Source organism: Chiloscyllium plagiosum, unplaced genomic scaffold (assembly GCF_037043375.1).
Source record: "Chiloscyllium plagiosum isolate Xiang-an unplaced genomic scaffold, Cpla_swu_hap1 HiC_scaffold_36, whole genome shotgun sequence".
NCBI lineage: Eukaryota > Metazoa > Chordata > Chondrichthyes > Orectolobiformes > Hemiscylliidae > Chiloscyllium > Chiloscyllium plagiosum.
The window spans coordinates 15,149,567-15,173,780 of NW_028270174.1; the positions used below are offsets into that span (position 1 = coordinate 15,149,567).

A 24,214-nucleotide genomic window follows, 5' to 3' on the forward strand; every position below is an offset into this window, starting at 1 on the left:
TCCACACTGAGGCAATATATGAGAACTGACGGAGGTTTTCAAAACTTTGAGAGGCCAGAATAAAGTAGACAGGGTGACAAGTAGGGCAGCAAGTTGTCTCAGTGGTTAGTACCACTCCTCACAGTGCCAGGGTCCCAGGTTCGATTCTGCCTTCGCGTAACTCTCTGTTTGGAGTTTGCACATTCTCCCTATGTTTGCGTGGGTTTCCTCTGGGTGCTCCAGTTTCCTCCCGCTGTCCAAAGGTGTGCAGGTTAGGTGGATTGGCCGTGCTAAATTGCCTTTAGTGTCCAGTAATGTGTAGGTTAGGTGAATTAGATAGTGGTAAATGTAGGATAATATGGTAGGGGAATGGGTCTGGGTGGGTTACTCTTTGGAGGGTCAGTGTGGATTTGTTGAAGGCTGTGTTTCCACACTGTAGGGATTCTATGGAAACAGTTTCTGCTTGTAAAAGGGTCAAGAACAATAGGACACAGTAATTTGTTAAAGTAGCAAATATGATGTGAGAAAAAGCTTTTGCACACAATGAATGTTTCAGGCCTAGAATGTCCTGCCTAGAAGTCTGCTGGAGGTAAGTTCCATTTAGGTATTCCAAAGATCTATTATTTGAATAGAAAGAATGTGCAAGGGTATAGGGAAAAGGCTGGAAACCATAATGCTCATTTGGGGTCCAGAACACGATGGGCTGAATGGCCTCTTTCTGCACCATAACACTTCTGTGATTCCACAATGCTTAACATTTCCCCATTATAATCCCATTGTGCCAAATTTGCAGTTATCCACATATATCCAATGTTCTAAAAGATTGCTTATTTTTGCTAGAAGGCTAAGCAATGAAATAGGCACCAAAGGTGCAAAGCAAATATTTTATGAAATGAGTTATGGTTGAGTTTGAGTGAAACAGTGAATGACTGAGAAAATACTTCCCCAGCAGCAACAGACCAGTCTATGGTTGAGGAGGGCTTTATGTTTGTAGTGAGGTGAGTTGACTAGTCAAACCTATCAGGTTAAATGAGTAGTACTGAGAAACTTTAATTTCAATGTCCATTTAATTTTCAGACCAACTAATAAATATTTCAACTGGATTCAAAAAGTAGACACCAGGATTTAGATTAAATAGTTAACAGTGTGCAGTTGTGATTATTAAATACAACTTCTTTATTATCGAATGATGTAGCAGATAGTCTGAGGAATTATTCTTACGATGTGAAGGGATTTTTTTTGACTGCAGAGAGGAAAAAGAATTATCAGTAAATGTTGTGTTCTAAAGTGTAGAAGAGGTACTGAAAAAGCATTGAGATACTAGTAGTTAAAATGCTAATTGTGCAATCCCTGATACTGTCACTGTTTGGAGTGTAAATAATAAGCATTTGTTAAGCTGTCTTGACAGCCTCCAACAATTCACACACAATGCTTTGGAAGGTCTCTGATGCAGTTGGTTGTAGACAAAAGAAGATGAAAGGTAGTGTTCCAGTGGGTTTAATTTTTTGGAGTGGGGGCGAGGGCTTATAATCTGCAACAAACCACAAGGGCTTTTTCAGCCTTGTAGGGTGTGGAGTGGAGTGAGCATTGTTGGCTTGTGAGATGGTTTTCTTATCCTACAGAAACATTGCCCAAACTTGGGGGCTGACCCCCGGAGAGGTAGAGGAAAAGGAAATTTGTAGACAATCTGATCCATGGGATAACTTGAAGGTCTTGGGAATTGGGGAAGGAGCAAGGGCAGGATTGAAAAATAGGAGGCATGAAGAGAGGCTCACTTGTTCTGGGAGATGTTGTCAGAACTAAGGGGCATGTGTAATCAGAGGCGTGGGGCATGGGAATGTTCACACTGAATGGTTGGGGAGCTTGGATGACTACTCTGAGGCCTAGAGCAATGTATATCTCAGGGTGCGGGCGCTCAAGGGGATTTGGAGGTCAGTATTGTTGGATTAATGATCTCAGGGTTGTAAGGTGCTGAAGGCTTTGACGCTAGGGTTGAATGCTTGGGAGAGATATTAGAGATAGATTGGAAAGGTCATTAGAGAAGAGAAAAGGTGTCGTTTGAGAGGTGACACCTTTAGCCCAACAATCCTTGTCTGTAGCTGCTGAGTTTCTTTAAGGGTAAGAAAACCTGACCAAGTGTAAAGAAGTTCAAAATGTCATATAAATGAGACACTTTCTCATTATAATATTTAAAGTGCCAAACTCACCATCTTTCCTCCAATAAAACAGGAAGTGGAAGGATTGAAAGTGAGTTGGGACTAGGATTCAGATCCTTCTTGGCAAAAGTGAGGACTGCAGATGCAGAGTTTAGATCAGAGTGGTGCTGGAAAAGCACAACAGATCAGGCAGCATCCGAGGAGCAGGAAAATTGATGTTTCATCAATTTTCCTGCTTCAGATCGTTCTTGTTGACCTTCATGACCCTGAGCTTCCAGTTGACTGCACACCAACACACCAGCGTAATCTCTGGCCAATATTTCTGTCTTGGGCCAAATGCAGTGCTCCAGTGAAGCTCAACACAAGCTGGATGAACAGTATCTCATTTTCCACATGTGGACCCTGCCTCCTTCAGGACTCAATATCGAGTTCAATAATTTTTAGACCTGAATGCCTTCTTTCATGACTTTTACACACTCTGGCATACACCAGGCCCCAAGCTCTGTCATCACATGTGTTGCTTTCAGCACATTTTCACCTGCTATGGGCCCTACTTTCTCCCTGGGTGACCATTACCAATTCCTTTGTCTGCCAACTGTCTTTCTCTGTCTGTCTTCACCTATCGCTTACTTTTTACCAACCCCCACTACCATCTCAGCACAGAAGCCAGCATTTCCTACCTGTTACCGGATCTGAAGACGGTCACTGGATCTGAAACATTGACTCTGCTTTCTCTCCACAGATGCAGCCGGACCTGCTGAGTTTCTCCAACTGTTTCTCTTTGTGTTTCAGATCCTTGTCACTTAAATCTCCTGTTCAACCCAAATCCAATTCCTATTCAGTTAAATCCCCTCCCCCAGAGGCAATGGGCAAGTTTACAACACTGGGGAAGTACCAAAAAATGATTTTTAAGTACAGCAATTATTTGGTACTGTCATTGAAAAGTTGTATTGATTGGACTCAATGAATACGAATGTAACTATTGCTTGATGCAATCTGCTGTAACATAAAAGAACTTAAGGATTCATATCTGGTCTTGTCTGTCCTGGTGTGATCTACCTGTGGAGACATTAAAGAATTGTGAATATCTAGTTCAGATCATAAGGAAGTATGTGAGGGAGGGGTCTAATGTATGATGTACTGATGTTGGCAGTGTATTTCTCTCGTAACTTGTAGTGACCTCCAAACCAAACCTTTGCTTGGTACACCGACACAGCAAACACCTCCTCATTATGAATTGACCTTCATGTTGCGCTCTATTCACCGAAAACAGGCAAACATTTCTAGGTTTGTGCCAATATTCCGTTACAAAAAGAAACTCCCTAAAAACAGCTTCACTCTCAGAGGATTTCTGGTATCTGTAACAAACAGCACAATTCAGTTCGGAATTGTGCAGCGTGCAGGAATCATTACCATGAATCTGTTCCCTAATAACGTTAGTCAACCAGCCAAAACTAAAGTCAAATTTTGATCAGTGCCATTAATGTGGAAATCAGCAGTGATGTTCATAGATGATATTTCGCACAGCCATTTCAAACAAACAGATTTTATTAAACTGGTTAATGCTGTGTTAACACAACACACTCAAGAATGCAGTAAGAGTGTCTTAAACATTTGGATGTGAACAGTGCCAGGGAGAATTTCTGTTTGGTTGTGTCATGGAAGTGACTTTTCAGCTATAGACTGAAAATTACAGAGCATTTATAATGACCTGATATCATCAATAATACTCAAGCCTATCTGCACTGTTTCAAAAACTAACACATAGTACCTTATAATCATTTTAGTATCTGTGCTAAGACTTTTTCTTCCATGCCCTTCAGTAGTTGAAGGTGGTGATGGAAATTAAGAATTAAGTCAGCATCAATCAATATCTCCAGTATAATTTAAACATTTGCTGGTGAAATGTGTTTAATAGTAATCATAACCAGGCTTTAACATTTAATTAAGAAAGTCTTTTAGTGTTGTGCCTAATTTGGGGTCATAAAATTGGTAGCAGGTTTCTGGGATCATTAGCAAGTAAAAGGGCAGATAGAGGGGATTCAAAATCTTTGCAGTTAATTCAGAGGTTAATAGCCAGTACTGACTGTGCAAAAGATTATTCTGGAGCCATCAGTGGATGATCTGGTAAGGAAAAGAAGACTTTATTTGGAGAAGTGAACACTCAGCGCCCCCAGTGATACCTGGAGGATTGGAAACTTATTTCAGCCTTTGACAGACAGCACGTTGTGAGCTTCCGCAAGAAATAGCCCAAACCTCCTGCAAGTTTGAACTCATGGGCACATTGCCAGCAAGCTGCTTATGTCATGTGGGGCTCCAGAATATGTGGCTGTGTCTGTTGTTCCTCCAACATTGACCATCAAGTAGGGCCTAGATGGATAGAAGAAAATATTAGGAAGGTCCAAGAGTGTGGAGTCAAATAAGAGGGCAATTGCAAGGGACAGAAGTGTATTTCTGGTCTCCTGTACTCCAATGGTCCTCCTGGTTCCACATTCAGGTAAGTAATTTCTTGACGATTTATCTTTCTGATGCCAACCTCAGGCAATGCCTCAGGTCTAAGTCAAAATCAAAAGAATTGCAGATGCTGTAAATCAGAACCAAAAACAGAACATGCTGGAAAAGCTCAGCAGGTCAGGCAGCAGCTACGGAGAGAAATCAGAGTTAACGTTTCAGGTCGAGTGACTCTTCCTGAGAACGGATTTTTCCGAGGAAGGGTCACTCGACCCGAAACATTAACTCTGATTTCTCTCCACAGATGCTGCCGGACCTGCTGAGCTTTTCTAGCAACTTCTGTTTTTGATCTGTCAGGTCTGAACACTTGGCATCAGTTGTGTTTAAGGCAACCCAGACTTGAGAAGGGACCTTTACCAATAATGTGGGTAAAATCTCCTTGAATTAGTTTAAAACAAATGTAGTGAAAGAGAATAGACTGTATTTGTTTGTAAATAAGTAACAACACCCTTCAACATTCCAGAAATTTCCTATGTATGTTGCAAAGCTCTTGTAGAATGAGTAATCAATTATTCATATAAGACTATAGATTACTTTGGTGTTTATTGGTTGATAGGCATTGAACATAAGCATGTAATATTTATTAGTCTGTTCTCTTACAGAAATGTTAACTTATGTAAAATCAAAGGATTGATATATTAATGGGCACCTGAAATGTTCATTAACTGATGATACCCCTATAATGCCTCTCCCATTTGCAGACCAGTTATTGTGTAGTTTGTAATGAGAAGGTTTCCCTTTGTTAACACAAATCCAAGCAGGAAAGTAGGATGACTGCTGCACATGCCTGACGGATGACACCATTAAACTGCAGTTAGTACCTCAGGCCAAAGAGAGTTGCTGTCAGATGGGCTTCACAGCCTCTGTGCAGTGCACCCAGCAGCAGAAGGCCAGTGGATAAAAGGGAGAAATGAAACCTAATTGACTTTGTTTCTGATTTTCTTTTTCCCCATCCTGGCTTCTGCAGCTGTCCACATCTGCTACCTCGAGCCTCCAGACGCATAAGCAGGTTTGAAGTTGACCTCAATCAGGATTCCAACCTTTGAGTATGCCCATATGACAAGTGAGTACTCTACTAGTATGACACCCGATTACAATCAATTGTTTGATATGAGAAAGAGATCACACCGTTATGTTGTTTGAAAGTAACTTTTAGTGGAACAGCTGAACATTTCAGGATCTGTACACCTCAATGACTGTATAAAACAGGAATATGGACTCCAGACAAGCAAATGCACCCTTACTGGTCCTTATCATAGTATCCTAATAATTCTTACAGCCCTACTTATTCCCTATAATGTTGCAATTTTTAAGGAAATATATTTAATGTTGTCTTACCTTCCACAGTCAATATGTCAGCATACGTTTAGAAGATATGTTCATGGTATCATCACTGCCTCATGGCATGAGAGTGTATAACCTCATGCTTCATCTTACTTCAGGTCACTTGAAGAATAGCACAATCAGGCTGCTCTTTCTATTTCATAATCTAATGTTATTTCAGGCACTATGTGTATAGAATGTAATGTGATATTTGTGCATCATAGTTAGCTGTACTAAATGTAAGTTGGTTTCTTCACATCCAGTTTCTTTTGATATGAGGGATACCATAAGCATTGCCACATCATATATTAACATCCCATTGGTGGTAAACTCACATCAAAAACCTAATTCTCTTTTAGAAATTACCGTTGGATCTATTTTCATAGTCCTTTTGTTTGTGCATTCCTGATCATATTGCAACAACTCACATTTATATAGCACCTTTCATCAAAGTAAAACACCGTGAGGTACTTCACAGAAGTGTTAACAGACAACATTTTAGACTGAATCACAATAGGAAGGTGTTCAGACAGGTGACCAAAAGCTTGATTGAAAAGACATGTCTTAAGGAGCTTCTAGTTCTCTGCATCCCCCTCTAGCTCTTTGTCTTTGATCTTAAAAAGATCACAATAAAAATTACAAAACATATCATTGAATCCCTATAGTGTGGAAGCAGCCCAGTCAGCCCACACTGACTGTCCAAAGAGCATCCCACCCCCCTACCCTATAACATTGCATTTCTCATGGCTAAGCCAACACATCCCCTGAACATTACTGTCAATTTCCCATGGCCAATCCACTGAACCTGCACATCTTTAGAATGTGGGAGGAAATGGGAGCATCCGGAGGAAACCCACGCAGCAGGGGAATACTATGCAAACTCCACACAGGAATCAAACCCAAGTATCTGGGGCTGTGAGGCAGCAGTGTTAACCACTGAGCCACCATGCTGTGCTCACAGACATGGCACTGGCAATATGTATGCCCTGCATTTCCATGTAAACTTCCTGTCGATAAATGTTTCCTGTGCCTTCAGACTCCAGGGAGGATCTGGTCTGGTGTCTTCCATGATCCTCTAAGTCACGTCTGTTGTGCAGAGCTGTCTCAAAACGCATCCTTGTCCTCTACACAACACCATCAATTATCAGATAAGTCTTAGTCTCCCTACGTACCTTTAAAACCTGCAGCAAAACGTTTTTCTTCATATATGCTATCAGTCATCTCTTTGGACTCTTTGGATTTGTCCTCCATGAAGCCCTTTGAGATGATTTCATTAAATGTATTTTGTTAGGATCCTAGAAATGTCCTTAAAAGGACCAAAAACATCTACAGAAGAGTTATCACTATCTCCATTCCAATGCTGCTTGCTCAGAATGGCACAGCTGCAACCAGTTTCCTTCTGGCATTCACTCACTTCACATCCACTCGATGTTTTTTCCTTCACTCAGACACCTAAAACAAGCTGCAAACTAAACTCACTGTTGCTTTAATTCAGAGCAAGCACATGAGTTCCCTAAACTCAGTTTTCAGCAGTTTGTCTCTGGTTACATTGCAGACTGACTGATTTCTAGGATTTTCTGTATTTATGTTTATTCATGATACACAAGCCCTGCTCACTCAGCAACAGCACTGTTCTTTTTAAATCTATTTATTTTTTCAATGTACCAAATTGCTGGCCCCGTTTCTTCACTCAAAACCTCATCAAGATCCACTTAAACAAAGGGACCTTTAGAACATTGCATCCACACTAAAATAAAAGCAAAATCATTTATTTTTCTTGTTTTTCATGGCGTCGTTCTGTTAATGTGTGGATTTAGTAATTTTCATTTCAAGACAGGTCTCTCAGCAAGATTACATCTGTTTCAAGAAATGTATTTTGTATTTGTCACAAACTGGAGTGAACGCACTTACAGCAGAGGCAGAGTTCACATGACTAAGGGCCACCAGCTGGTAAACAATGTGAAAAGGCATTTCTATAAACAGAAGCTAAAACTGGAGGCTGGAGGGAGGTTCACAGCTTGTCATGAGGGTCTAGAGTGTCTGGGGTGTGGGGAGGTTGGAGAGACAGCCTATCCAGCCAGAGGATGCTGCAGTTCGCAGGGACTGGGCAAATAAAGTGGACATTGGGACCTAAATTGCATTGCATCATTTGGTAGTTCAGGAACTCAGCAGGGTTTGTGTAGTCAACCAGGTGGACCTCATAGAATTTGAGTTGGAAAGTGTGGTGCTGGAAAAGCACGGCAACTCAGGCAGTACTGAAGTCAAGGATTATCCGTGTGCCAACAAAGTGGGGGGCTTGGTGATGGAATACCAGCCTCTGTGGAGTTATTTCCATCTGTTTTGCTTGTGATTTGTGAAATGAAAATGTGGATAGTATTGTTTGGATCCTGGCCAAAGATGGGTCCACTGGATCCAGATGGTTGGTCTTGCAACCCAGATCTTGTCTTTTGATCTCAAATTGCATCCAGATTCATGCTGTTTGGTGCATCTTGTGATTAGTGTGACACACTCCGATCAAAGCAAGATTGGGGATACGGACCTAGAATAGGTTGAGTTTCCATGTGGAATGGTAAAACCTTGACGTCTGAGGCTGGGGCAGTGACCAAATGGGTTTGAAGAAAACGTGGGGGCCTGATTGAAAGCTGGAGTGGAGTGAGTGCAGTGGAGATTGAAGTTTCAATCGGGAAAGCATTAAAAACAACAGAAAATCTTGCAGTTATTTAGCACTTTTCATAATCTCAGGATGTTCCCAAGCACTTCTTAGCTGAAAAAGTACCTTTGAAATGCAGTCATTATTGTAGCATACAAAACATGACAGCCAATCTCTACACAACATGATCCCAAAACATAATGGCCACGTAATGTTTTTTCAGTGATGTTGTTTGGAGGATGAATATTGGCTCGGACACTAGGGAGAATGCTCCGTTTGTTCTTGAAGATAGTGCCAAGGAATCATTTTTGTCCGACTGGTTGGCACAGTGGCTCAGTGGTTAGCACTGCTGCCTCATAGTGCTAGGGGCCTGGTTCAATTCCACCCTTGGGTGACTGTCTGGGTGCTCTGGTTTCCTCCCACAGTCCCAAAGGTATGCAGGTTAGGTGGATTGGCCATGCTAAGGTGTCCAGATTAGGTGGATTAGCCTTGGGAAATGCAGGGTTACAGGGTAGGTCTGGTGAGATGTTCTTTTGATGTCCAATGTGAACTTGATGGGCTGAATTGCCTGCTTCCACACTGTGTCATTTCTCTACTTCAGAAGGTTATCAGTCTTTGTGTTAACATCTCTGAAATATGGTACCTCCAACTGTGCAGCACTCCTTCAGTAATGCACTGGATTGTCAGCTTGGATTTGGTACTAGTCTCTGAAGATGGATTTGAATGCATGAGCTCCAGAGAAATAGATGAGTACTTTTACAAAATGAGCTGCTGATTACATCTCGGACAGAGGCAAATGTTTACCTTGGGAAGGAGGGTTAGATTTTAGACCTGAAACTGGAGTAGTGTAGAAAGGAGGAGGACCTAGTCTGGAAGGAATAGGAGGAAGAATTTGAAATTGTTGGCATTGGTGTGTTCTGGCAATTGAAGTAATGGAGACATGAGGAGAGGCTGTTTACTGTAGTAAATGGTTGGGATTTAGAATGCACTGCTTGAAAGTGTGGCAGAGGCAAGGTTAATTGAGACATTCGAGAGGGAATTACATTATTAATGGAAGAGGAATGTTCAGGACTGTTGGAGAAGGTAAGGGAATGGTGCCAGGTGAATTGCTCTTTCAGAATGCAAGCATGACAGCGATGGGACTAATGGCCTCCTTCTGTATGGTAACTATTCTGTGATTCTGTGAATTTTGCAAAATTGAGGGCCAAAGAGAACCACCGATCAAGAATGTTACAGGAAAAAGATATTTGTTAATATCAATTAATCATATACTTCCTGGTAGCCAAGCGTTTGTTATCACTTAATAAATCTGCGGTAATCCTTCAGCGGAGGAGCCGTGAAGTATTTAATTGGTTGTAAAGCGCTTAGGGATGTCCTAAGGTCGATACAAATGCAATATAAATCCAACTTGGTTCCTTTCATTAAACACCTGAACTAAGTTGTTTCTACATGGAATAAAATTCTAAGCCGAAGTAAAATAGCCAACAGACCCGGCAGATAAGCATGAACCTTCGTGAGTATAGAATTTGGGACTGGTGTATGATTTAAATTGGATGTATTCCCTGTTATCTCTGCATGAAATTACCTCTAGGCGCTTTGCAATTTAAATATTTTCAGCGTGTGACTAACTAGTTCTTAGACAGAGGAATCACAGGATTTGTTATTACTGTTTTAAACTCATACATCATTAAACATCCTCTTAGAATTCCCGACAATCTGAAAGCAGGCCTTTCAGCCCATCAAGTCCACACTAACCTTCCGAAGAGGAGCATCCCACCCAAATGAAGCCCCCTATAATCCTGAATTCCCTATGGCTAACCAACCTAGCCTACACATCTTTGGATACTATGGCCAATTTAGCATGGCCAATCCACCTAAACTGCACATCTTTGAAAACCAGAGAACCTGGAGGAAACCCATGCAGACAAGGGGAGAATGTGCACACTCCACTCAGAGAGTGCTAGATTCGAACCCAGGTCTTTGGCGCTATAACTACATTAAAATTGATTTGGAGATAGTGAGGACTGCATGTATAGAGTGTGACGATGGAAAAAGCATAGCAGATCAGGCAGCCGCTGAGGAGCAGGAGAGTCAAAGTTTCAGGTAGGACCATTTATCAGGACTCATGATGAAGGGTTCTGCCTGAAACATCAAGTCTCCTGCTCCTTAGATGCTGCCTGATCTGCTGTGCTTTTTCCAGCACCACACTCTATCTACTAAAATCCATTCAATATTCAAGAAAAATCTATCCCAGGAGATTGGAGCATAGTCCCTCAGACGATAGAACATCCTTGTGATTTAATTTCTGTCATATTAAGATTGAACTGGGTGATATGTACATCTCAGATAATCCCACAGGAACAGATATCTGGCCATTGGACTCATTGCTGTTTGTGGAATTTTGCTGTGTGCACCTGAGCTATTCCACTTAGGATTGTTCTTCAAAAAATAGGCCATTGACCTGTGAAACATTTTGGGTCCAGAGGATGTGAAAGGTGCTGAGTGAACAGAAGTTGGGAGGTCATGTTGAGCTTGTACAGGATGTTTTTGAGACCTCTTCTGGAGTACTGTGTGCAGTTCTGATCGCGCTGCTATAGGAAGGATATTATTAAGCTGGAGAGGGTTCAGAAAAGATTTATCAGGATGTTACCAGGAATGGGGGGTTTGAGATATAAGGTGAGGCAGGATAGGCTGGAACATTTTCCACTGAAGTGTGAGGGGTTGAGGGGTGACCTTACAGAGGTTTATAAAATCATGGGGGTATAGATAAGGTGTCTTTTCCATGGAGGATTTTCCATCCTTTTCCATAGGGGATTTCAAGACAAGTGGGCATATTTTTAAGGTAAGGGGAGAAAGTTTTAAAAAGGACATGAGGGGAACATTTTTTACACAGAGACCGGTTCATGTGTGGAATGAACTCCCAGAGGATGTGATAGATGCATGTACAGTTACAATGTTTAAAGGACATTTGTATAAGTACACAAATATGAAATGTTTGGAAGAATATGGGCCAAACACGGGCAGGTTGGACTAGTTTAATTTGGGATTATGTTCAGCATGGACTGGTTGGACTGAAGCGTCTGTTTAGGTGTTCTATGACACTATGATTCGATGCTATGACAAATCTCCTCTTTATTTGTAAAGCAGGACTGAGCGAAAACAAAATTAGACACAAATATTTGACACATTCCCTTGAAAATGGACCTTCACCACTCTAAAGCCACATGCTTCTCCCAAGAAACATTATGGAGATTGAATTGAACCACTGTAATATCAGCCAAAATAATGAAATCCACACCATTCTGTGAAGAGACCATTGTGGTGTGTAAGTTAATCAAGAACCATGAAACATGACATAACATGCTCCATGGGTGAATCTAACCACATCAGTTTTTTGTTGCAGCTGCTTGTGCGCATTTAGGTTTTTGGAAATATTACATGACCCAAATTGCTGAAATGTGACCTGAGATTACTACAACAAGGGAGATAGGGCAAGCAATTGTACATGCCCTTAACCAGTTTTATTGAAAGAGTAACAATACAAAAACTGAGAAGGAAGTGTCAGTTTGTGAATTCAATTTCAATTAGGTACAGAAAGTGAAATCAAGAGAGAGAAAGATTAGTTCTCAACTCATTATTCCAATGCATTCCTGGCTGGTTTCCTATATTCTAGTTTCTGTAAACTTGAGAGCATCAAAAACTCTGCTGCCACCTTCTTAACCCTTAGCACTTCCTGTGCCACCATTACTCCAGAGTTTGTGATCCTACATTGCTCTATAATGTCCTGGTGAAGCAACATCTTGATTTTTAAACTCCCATCTTGTTTTCAAATTCATCAATAGTCTGTTCCCTCCCTACCTCTGTAACCAACTCCAGTCCCATTGCGTCACTTTTTGGCCTCTTGGTGCAGCCCTGATTTTGATCATGTGACCATTAGTGGCTATCATTTCATTCGCCTTGGCCCCAAATTCTGGAATTCTCTCCCTACACCCCTCTCCTTCCCTAGCTCACTTTCCAGGATCATCATTTATGGCGAGGGGTATTCAATGCAGAAGAGGAAGGTTATGCTTCATTTATCCACGGCATTTGTGGGATCGGATGTGGAGTACTGTACATCTGAAGTGCCTTGGGAAGTTTTATGCCGTATGACTGCAAGTTGTTATTACTATAAGAGAGAAAAACAGACTGACTGGAAGGTGCTTCTTTTCAATTTAAATTTAATGTTTGCAAGCTTCCAACAGAATGAAAACCTGAAGGTATGATGCTCCACCATTGTAATAGCTGATGTCAGTGAGAACAGTTTGGCAGTGAGAAACAATACTGTGATTGATACAGTTGAAAAGTGAAACACATTGTTGAAACTCTACATTATGCAGTCATCATCAAGAATGCCAAATTTCAAACAATATATATCGCTGGAGTTATAAAGTGATGAGTGGTTGTTATGGGCCAGACCAAACCCCCCTCAAAGTACTCAGAAGATAGTCTAAACCCTTACTTTTTGTTATTTTAAAGGTAAATGTAAGGTGTTGTATTCCAGATGCAATTCGATTGCTCAAAATACTGGATTTAGAGCAAAGCTCACTCTATTCATCCACTATTGTTAAAATACTACAAAAGGAAGGAAGAAATTGGAATACCTTAACTCTATTGGAAAACTTAACAGAATAATAGAGGCAGTAACTATTATTAAATCAATTCCAATATAGCCAATATATCCCATAAACACAGCCTTCGCAAAAGGCAAATTCAGAACATAGATTGTCGCACATGCAGCTGCCATAGCAGGCAGCTTCTGTAACCAAGAGATGGACGGAATAGTCTTCACTTCTTCAAGATTCCCAACAGCAACTGCTGAAAGCTAAACTAAAAATCCTGGTTCTGTGGTAGTTTGACCATGCCCATTTTGGCTGCTTCTATTATTCCAATTCTTTTTAAAAAAGACCTCACAAGCTGATCATAATTCTTGATGAAGGGCTTAAACTTGAAATGTCAATTCTCCTGCTTCTCGGATGCTGCCTGACCTGCTATGCTTTTCCAGCACCACACTCTCGACTCTGATCGCCAACATCTGCAGTCCTCACTTTCTCCAAGACCCCGCAAGCTGTTTACTTTACTGGCTTTCTAACTAGACAGTTCAGAACCTCAGTCTTAAAGCCTCTCTTTTAAAGGAAATGAACAAAATAACCTCTTAAAGCAACGTTTTGTCACATGGTTGACAATTCAACCCTGATTGGCCAGGGCATTGCCATGAAGAAAGCAATGAGGAAGACATCCTAAGCGCCCATGTAGTTACAGGGAACCAGGCCTTGTGTCCAAATGTTGTCATCTTAGTGATAATGGCCTAATTATCATTCTAATTCTAATTAATGATTTAATTGTGTGGTAATTTATGTAAAATAGCAGAACTGTAAAGCAGCCATTGGAGCAAACCAACTGATATCTCTGCGTGGAGGTTGTAAACATGCAATAAACTAATGGGTGGGCAGAGTTCCAACATTGAGTGCACACACCCCATGTTCTCCTTAAAACTGAACTCTCTGAAACTCGGCACACATGCAAGTACATGTTTTCCAAGGTAGACCCTTTTACTTACTGACACATGAAGACATTATCATGGTCCTTCCAATAATTCATCCTATTTGTCATTTAAATTTGAAACCACAATACGACCTGGACTGATTATCTTAAATCTCAACCAGGCGAAAGTGGGTACTGCAGATGCAACATGGACTTCGCCAGCTTCCTCATTTCCCCTCCCCCCACCTTACCCCAGTTCCAACCTTCCAGCTCAGCATCATCCTCATGACATGTCCCACCTGTCCATCTTCCTTCCTACCTAACCGCTCCACCCTCCCCTCTGACCTATCACCTTTACCCTCATCTCCATCCACCTATTGCACTCTCAGCTACCTTCCCCCCAGCCCCACACCCCTCTCATTTATCTCTCCACTCCCTGAGGCTCCCAGCCTCATTCCTGATGAAGGGCTTTTGCCCAAAATGTCGATTTTCCTGCTCCTCAGATGCTGCCTGATCTGCTGTGCTTTTCCAGCACCACTATATCTTGACTTTAAATCTCAATGAGCCTGTGCTTTCTGAACCCAAAACAAATGTCTGGGGTTAGACATTTTCCACAACACCTACTGAATTATCCTGAGTGTATTAAAACTAAATTAACAACCAATTTAAGGTAATACCTACCCCCATAGATGTATGACAGCATCTTGCCTTTCGATACAGTTCAGTGTTGAAGCAAGTAGCAAGATGTTGTTCTTGCAAAACTAATAGTCAAATAGCGCAACACAGGTCACAAATTTCCCATTTTCATGTATAATTTTGTGTCCGACCCTCAGTTGAAGTTGCTGTAGGACTTTCACATAAATAATAGCAAGCACCATTAATTTCAGCATTACTTTTGACAGCAAAATTATGACCCAAATGACCAATGTTCCCCAAAGGGAGATTATTATCTCTAGAGCAGAGAAATTTATGAGGATATTTAACAGCAGTGTTTAAAATGATGAGGTGATTTGACAATGTAAATAGGGAGAAGCTGTTTACACTGGGACTGACCAGAAAATTCACACTTAAAACAATTGGTGGAAGAACCAAACAGGAGTTGTGGAGAATTAATTTGACTTATAATGCTCAGAAATGACCAGTATGCAAAGATGGTGGAAGCAGATTATATAGGAACTTTCATAAAGCAATCGGACATGAATTTGAAAATAAAACATTTGCAGAGCTCTGGGAATAGGGGAGGAACTGATTAGATTGCTCCTTCAAAGAGCTGGCGCAGACATAATGGACCAAGTTGTTCTAAATATATGTTACAAATTGAGTTTTCTTTAATACTATAGAAGTCTAACCATTGGGACATGTACAAGGAAGATATTGCAGTACAGATGAAACTTTGAAGTTCAAATTCATAAGAAATGACAGACTAAACCTTATGAGTCAGCCTGTTTGCCTTCCTTTGTTTTCCAATATTTGTCACACTGACTTTGTCAGGGTTTACTTTCCGAGAGGAATCAGCGTAATTTGGTGTTCGTCCATCAGCTGCTGCCTGAAGCTATCCGTGTGCACACATTGGAAACGGAGAATCTTTCTGTCCTGTTGAGTGAGCTTTAGGGACAGATGTTTCAACACGTGTTTGTGCTAATTACACACCACACTGAAAGTAGCAGGCTCATTTATTCAATCCAGCTGTTACCGGCTGAAACAGACCTTATCACCCGATTGAGCCTGAGGAAAGCCAACAGCAGGGAGGTTAATTGAATGGTTACTCTTGCTGCTCCTGACAAATCTCGTTAATGACTGTCTTAGGTTTCTTGTAAATTGGTCACGTTGATTTACCCCACTTTGGCTCAGCCTCAAAAAGGAGTGGTAGTCTTTCCATCCTGTTAATACTGCTTACTGTAGAGTTTCCAAAGCACCAACCTGATTCAGGTGATGGACCTTTTACATATTGATGCATGAAGACATTATCATGGTCCTTATAATAAGTCATCCTACTTGTCGTTAAAGTTGAAACTGATGTGATTCTGTATCTTGCACTATCTGACCTATTTCTTCTCATCTTAAGATTATATGATCTGACCATTTGTAAGGGTAAGGGTGCAAAACAGCTCCAGTTTAGTGGAGCCAGGCTATGGGTGGTGAATGACTGGCAGAGGCAAGTCCTGAATTTAAATTTTACAATAAATGATATGGCCCCCATTTTCAGTTTTATGGCCCACTGGTTGTGTTTCCCCAAGCTTGTGACACCAGTCAGCCAGTGAAGGTTGGATTGATCGGATGAGAGTTCAATGCTGTCCTCGGACTGAGCAGAAGAGTTAAATGTACTGGAAGCTTCATCCTGGATGGTGTCAACTTCTTGAGTGTTGTTGATGTCCCTCTTTTCAACTTCTGTCCACAGACACCATTCCAATATCTGCCCTTCCTGATATCTCCCTCAATGGTTCAGAAGAGAGTTACCAGGACGTCAGGAATAGAGGGTCTGAGCTATAAGGAGAGGCTGGGATTTTTTTCACTGGAGCATAAGAGATTGAGAACTGACCTTATGGAGGTTCATAAAATAATGAGGGGCACAGATAAAATGAACAGGAAAGCATTTTTTTCTTGAGTGGAGGATTTCAAGACTTGTGGGCATATTTTTAAGGCAACAGGAGAAAGATTTAAAAAAAGATATGAGAGACATTTTTTTGTACAGCGAATGGTTCATGTGCAGAATAAATTTCCAGAGGAAGTGATGGATGCGGGTACGGTTACAACATTTAAAAGACATTTAAATAAGTACGGGAATAAGAAATGCTTGGAAGGATATGAACCAAGGACAGGTAGGTGGGAGTAGTTTAGTTTGGGATTATGGTCAGCTTGGATTTGTTGGACTGAAGGGCCTGTTTCCATGTTGTATGACTCTATGACTTCTACCCTCCTGATGTTCCCCCTACATGATGTCCGATTACCCTGCCCCCTCCTAAATGTCCACTCCCAATGTTGGCTCCTCTTTACTAGTTAGATTCCCTACTGCAATGGCAAGTAGGGAGTTTTCTAGGAATCAAGGCAGTCTGCTTTGCTGACACTGAATCTCTTTTCCAAACACTCAGTTATTTTCAGGGCTCCTATTTTCCTTTGACAGCTGATGTCATCCTGTAGGCCTTATCCACTTTTCCGTAGCTGTGTGTCACATTTTCTCAGGCCAGATTTTCAGCTAATACCATTAGTCTCAGATGAGGTCTTACTCAGATTTACTTTATGGAATTGGTTTGCCTGATCAAAAGGGATTAATATGCCATGTGGATTGTCCCCTACTCTATACTTCCCTAATTAAAATACTCATGAGGAAATATTCTACTTGATTCTAAGGACTAACCCTCGGTCAAAACCAGGAGTTGACCTGTTGCCAAGTAGCAGGGACAACATTTTTGGACAATATAAATATGGACAAAAATAAATTGGTGTCGTTGAATTTGAGGAACAACCCGTTGGGAGACAGTGTGAGAAGGTTGTTACATGAGATCAATGTTAACCTGGCAAGAATGAGGCAGCTGTCAGCTAATAGAGCTGTGTAAATTGTGGAATAATTTTACACCAAATGTATTCAGAAAATCGTGTAATCTTGTGGCAAAACCAGTTTGGTTTCTTCATCGGACCATGTCCTCCCCTCCACCCTATCCCACGCTATGGGGCTGGACTGAGGAAACTACGCCTGGTCTGGCAAATGGATCAGGGCAAAAAGATATGGTGAAAAGTTTCCCTACAGGGTCATTGCATCTCATACACTGCGCCCGCCTTATGACTAGAGATTGCCCATTGAGCACAGCCAGTCCCATGACCAGGTGTTGTGGTCTTCTGTTGGCTGCCGTTAAACTTTGAATTCTTCACAGTGTTGCCAACTCTGTGACTGACTCCACTCCCACATTCCATCCTCCGAATGTTGCCTTCCAATCGGAAAAAGAAGAGATTGATTTCCAACTGGTTTAGTCTTGACTACCAGTAAACCTGCCTTTCCTTGCCCATCTCCAATGCATATGTCACTAATGAAAGCAACTTACCAAAAGAAATGAGGCAAACAAAATTTTGCACAGTGCCTCCCATGACTTTTCTCCTGGGTTCTCTTTAGTTCCTTCGGAGTCCAATACAACCTTGGTTGGATATGAAACTCCAAGTTATGGCAGGATGCCCTTGCTATGAGGGGCAAGTTGGCTCATTTTGCAAGAGAGAATTCTTAGAAGTGACTCATATTATTCTCAATAATTTCATGTCCAAGGCTATGTCTTGGTTGTTAAGAGGGGCAGCTGCTTTTTGGCAGTGAGTATGAATAATATTTGGAGAGATCCTCCAAGCATTTCACTTGGCAGCATATACAATGGGATAAATATTATCAACAGATCAAAAACAGGCTGTTCAGAGAGAGCTGTAATAAATTATCCCAATTAAGTGGTGGTAAAGATGACTATTTAATCAGAAAAAGAGTGGTACAGCTGTTAAGAGCTGAAACTAACCAGCTTGTCTGTCTTCAGAAGGAAGGAACAAGGATCCTCTGTTTATCTATTAGATTGTGTTATCTTGAAAAAATAAGGGAACACATTCTCAACTTGTTGGAGACTAGTACAAGAGGAGGATAAACCAATGCAGGCACCAGAGCGAGCTAGGAGAAGGGTCAGAGCTTGGGCCAGGGGACAATAAAAAGAATGAGGAAGACCATCACAAGCATGCAAAATGCTGGAACTCGATGACTAGTTGGATTGATTTTCACGTTGGATTGAAGGTGGCGTAGGATAAATAGTTTCCTCTCTGATCTCTAAATTATCTCCAGCAGCTCCGTACGTAGATGATTTGCTGGAGGAGAGGTGTGGCGTTTCACTGAGGAAAATGATGAAGAGCGTTGGGTATGAATGGCCAGCCTTGGTCAATCCCAGTTTTCACAGGGACGGGCTCTGTAGCAGTCCCATAACTGGAGAATGCGGCATGATGTCATTGTGATGCAGGCAAAGGATGGTAGCAAATTCCTGAGTGCTGCCAGATTTAAGGAGGATACTACACAGGTTCTAACCATTGATAGAGGCCAAACTTATCTATGTTTGGAATTTGCCATGTCCAGGGATTCTTGCTGTTTCTTGCAAAGAACTGTTAACTGGTCAGCGGATGGCCTCTGCGGTGCCCACCTGAAGGAGATGATATTGATCTATTTTTTTGGTTCGGTGAGTGGCCATTATAAATCAAATGGTTCAGCAATCTGGGGGCTGCAAACCCACCCTACTGGAGCTGATCTTGAAGGCCCCTTTCAAGGCTATGCCTCGAACCAGTGCTGAAAGAGTGCTGCACTGCACTGTAAATCCCAGATAGATCTGCCTGAGTTGGATGTGCAAATCTAGTGAATAGAAAGAGCAGGTCAAGTCCTGATCAATGTGTATGTCTCAGCTAATGACACTGAAACAGATTATTCAGTCCTTTCTTTTGTGGCTATTTTGGGAGTCTCACTCTGAACAAAAGGATGTTGGTATAGGTAGGATTTGCTAAAGTTGTGCAAGGCACTAGTCAGTCCACACCTGGAATAATGTGAACAGTTTTGAGCCCCTTAACAAAAGAAGGATATGTGGCATTGGAGGTAGTCCAGAGAAAGTTTACCAGGTATGCAGGGACTGTATTATGAGGAGAGGTTGAGTAGGTTAGGCTTGTACTCATTTAAATTTAGAAGAATGCAAAATTATTGTATTGAATCATTCAAGATTCTTAGGGAAGTGGATGGGTAGAGGTGGTGAGGTTGTTATTCCTTATGGGAGAGTCTAGAACCAGCAGACTTAATCTCAGAATGAAGGCTCACATATTTAAGACAGAGATGGGGAAGAATTTCTTTTCTCAGAGGGTTGTAAACCTGTGAAAGTCTTTACTGCAGAGGGCTGTTGAGGTTGGATAATTAAGTATACTCAAGGCCAAGATAACAAGATTTTTAATCAGGAAGGGAATTGAAGGTTATGGAGAAAAGACCAGCCACAATCTCTTCGAATGGCAGAGCAGAATTGATGGAGCGAATGGCCTATGTCTGATAGCACAACAGCGAGCGAACTTCTGCAAATGTTCATTTGCTTGTAAATGTTTTGAAGCCAGCCTGCCTCCACCCCCGCCCCATCCCAGCTACTGGGATGCAAATGCAAATTCTTGTATAAATTGATATCATGAGTACACAGGCTGAAACTCCAAAAGTTACACAAAGCTTCAGACCAGGGAGTGTTGGTGATTGAAATGGGTGATAGATTTATTTTGTACTTAGAAAGGAAAAATATAACATTCCTATAAAGAAAGACATCAATTACTGTTAATAGTTCTTTCTGGAAGAAGTTCCAGAAGATTAATGGTTACGGCTACAGAACTGGGATCTCAAGCCCTTGAGTCCAACAGTTGACTGCAAAGCAATTACTTTGTGACATTTCAAGTGTTGGGGAGCCGATGAGCGGCTGTGAAGGCAGATTCCGAGCATTAATGTGTCAATAGATGACTGGCCAAACCAGGCTTAATTCTCTGACCTCTCTCTCTCTGTCGCTCGAGTCAGGTGTGTCACAAGAAAGCAATAAAAGAAAGAGAAATATTCCAGATGGGTTTCAGGGGGACATGAGTAAGCAATCACTTGACCGAAAGAGGGTTTGAGGCAAGGTTTAGTCGGCAGGTCCTGTATGAGAGAGATAAGATGGATATATAGTTGGTCATCCCTGAGTTCATCTTTCAACACTTAATCAAAATCATTGTAAGTCTGCAGGATAAATTCTTGTTTGTTGTGGAGTAGAGGAAGCCCCCGTTTAACATTGCCCTGTAAAGAGGTGTGTTCCTCTAAGGTCAGTAAGTTAATGGGACCTCTATTCTCATCTAACACCATGAGGTTCATTTTAAAGTTGTTTCCCATTAGCCTGATGTGGAGCTGCATGACCTGATTATCACCATTTTCATGTAATCTCTCTTGCTCTCCAATTCACCCTCTTTATGCCCATCAACCTGCAGCTTCTACCATTCCTGGACTTTCTCTCTCTGCTCCCGCTCAATGCCTCCTGCTCTTGGGCCAGTGTTCCTGCTCATGGAAGGTTCTAAGCCCACATCCAGATCTGCTCTGAAATTGGAGCTCCAGTGTTGTGACATTATGGGTTCTGTTGGTGCAGATATGCCAAGCTTGGCTGTTATGATGAACAGAAACTTTAGCAAAGAACAATAGGGATGTTACAGCACAGAGAAATGGCTATTCTGCCATCATGCCAGTGCTAACTGAATAATGTAGCTGCACATCCTAATCCCAATTCCAGCACTTGGTCTGTAGCCTTGCAGGTTTCAACTCTCCAGGTGCAGATCCAGTCCTTTTCCAATGAGTTGAGGGTTTCCACCTCAAACTGGGCAATGAGTTTCAGATGGGTGAAACTAACTTTGCCCATGTATCTTCTAATCCTTCTACTGATCACCTTACCTCTGTCCCTCCTTGTAATGAACCTATTAGATAGAGGAAACCTATCTTCCCTCTCCACTCTTTGTAGGTCTGTTATAATTTTGTACATCTCAGTTAAATCACACCACCAGCTTCTAAGAAAAACAGCGCTAACCTTTCCAATCATTCATTTGAGTTGCAATTTTCAAGTCCTGGCAACATTCTTGTCAATCTCCTCTGTACTCTCTCTCAAGCAAAGCTCCACCTGTGGCCTATCCCGTGTTTTATACAGTTCCAGCATTTCATCGTGGCTCTTGAATTCAATACCTCGCCCATTGAAGGAAAGCATCCCACATACCTTCTCTCCCACCTTCAGGAACCAGAGGACAAGCGCTTCAAGTTTTCTTACTTCCTCTGCTCCACTCAACACCTTCCCATTTGCTGTGTATTATTTGTTTTGTCTGTCCTCCTGAAACACATAACTCTGCCACCACTCCAGATTGAATTCCATGTTCCACTTTTCCACCCACTCCAACAAACCATTGATATCACCCTGCTGTCAACAACCACCCTTGTCACTATCAACAACCCAGCCAGGTTTTGTGTCATCTGCACATTTCCCAATCACGCACCCACATTTAAGTCCAAATCATTAATAAATACCACAACCAGTGAAGTACCCAACACCCAATCCCATGGAACACCCTGGAAACTGCTTACCATTTGCAAAACTGTCCATCAACCTTTACCCTTTGTGTCTTGCCACTGAACCAATTGGCTACAGTCCCTGCGTTAAATGGGTTTAATTTTTCTGAACAGTCTGCCATGTGGGGCATTGTCAAATTGGCTTGCTAAACTCCTTGGAGACAACATCTACTGGAATACCCTCATCAATCCTTCTTGTTCATTGCCCAGAAAAATCACTGTACTTTGTAAAACATGAACTTTCCTTAACAAAATCATGTTGACTCTCCAAATAGCAATTTATCCAACTTCCTAGACTTGATTCTAGTAATTTACACACCATCAAAACTGACCACACTATTCCTCCCTCCTTTTTTGGATAATGGAATAATATTTTCAATCCTCTGGCATTGAAGTTGTATCTAGTGAGCATTGGAAAAGGATCATCACAGCATCTGTTTTTTCAGCCCTGATAATTTATCCACCTTCAAAAAGGTCAGTCCCTTCAGTACTTCCCTTCTCATTATGCTTACGTTATCAAATATTTCACACTCCTCCTCTTTAACTAGAAAGTCTGCATCATCCTTTCCCTTGTGAAGCCAAAGACAGAATGCGCATTAAAAACTCTGCCCACCCATGCACAAGTTTTTACGTATAAGTCTGATAAGCCCAACTCTGTCCTTACTCATCCTCTTGCCTTTAATGTGCTGATAAAACATTGTTGGATTTTCCTTGAGCTTACCAGCCCATGTTTTTTTCTTATTCTTTCTTTGCTTCCCTGTTTTATTTTTTTCACTTCAACCCTGTACTTCCTACACTCCTCTAAGCTTCCTAAAGTATTACAGTTATTGATGTTGCCATAAGATGTACTTTTCAAGTTTATCTTGCACTGTGTGCTTCTGAGTTACCAGGGGATTTGAGATCTGGTAGTGCCCCTCATTTTCTTTTGTGGGGTCATGTCTACTCTGTGCCCATAGAAGTGTGCTTTCGAGTGAAAAGGTGAGGACGGTGGATAAAAACAGAAAATAGACTCAGCAAGCCTGGTAATATCTTGGAGAGAGAACCAGAGTTAACATTTCAAGTTATGTTTTGGTTAAACAAGTTATCTCTAACTTTGTTCAAGAATCGTATGCCTTCTGTGCCTTTCACCCAGTTTGCATCCTATTAATATGCGGGTAGTTGACGAGCTGAACTATTATTTCCCTTTCGTTTTGAACTCAGACAATTGCTGACATACTTGCCCCTTTAATTCTTTCCCACTATTTGAGAGAGTCAGAATGCAAGACGTTTGGTGAGAGGGTGAGTCAGACAGTCAGAGGGTCCTCAAAGAGGAAGTATTAACAATGACCACGGGGATTAGTGAGTGGAATGTTTTGAGATTTGGGGGTCCAGGAACCAGGCTTGGAAATGTAGGTAGACACTTACCAAATTTCTTTTACATTTTTAAATGTACTTTATTTTAAAATTTATTTTATTTTCAAACATAGAAATTTAGCAATGTTATGTATTTCAACTTAAATTATTCTTTTTTTTGTTCTGATGAGGAAGTTTGCGCAGAATCTTTGCTTATCTGTCCTTTTTAATGGGAAGATGCGATTCACTTAAAGTTGTTGCGTTTGGAATCACAATTCTTAAGAACTCAGTTGGAATTTTATGTGAGGTCTTCCTGTACTCTGCACCTAATGAGCTGGAGTACCTCGATTCTTAGGATTTTGGATATCCTAGATGTCCGTTATGCTTGCTAAATGAAGCACAGAGGCAGTACAAGCTAGAAAAGTTAATTCAATTCTATATCAATCAACTGAGGAGGCCATGACAAGCAGGACGTTTGATGACTGTTGCAGACATAATGGGCCGAATGGCCTCTTCCTGTGTTGTAAAACTCTATGAATGTTTGCCAGACATTTTCAGGATCAGATGCTTTAGGGTATGAGTAGTTAAAGTCAAGGGACAGACATGTTCACAAAGACAGGATCTCGAAGCATAACAGCAACATGTGGG

At 41.4% G+C, this 24,214-nt stretch overlaps 1 protein-coding gene across 1 annotated transcript in view; it reads left to right on the forward strand.

The window, feature by feature from the left end:
* Window positions 1-24,214, forward strand: part of nrg1 (neuregulin 1) — an 835,600-nt gene that overhangs the window by 395,298 nt on the left and 416,088 nt on the right. Inside the window, exon 2 of the mRNA XM_087979983.1 lies at window positions 5,614-5,709. Within this exon, the coding sequence (XP_087836109.1) occupies window positions 5,703-5,709 (7 nt within the window). The 5' untranslated portion in view covers window positions 5,614-5,702. The remainder of the gene's footprint in view (window positions 1-5,613; window positions 5,710-24,214) is intronic.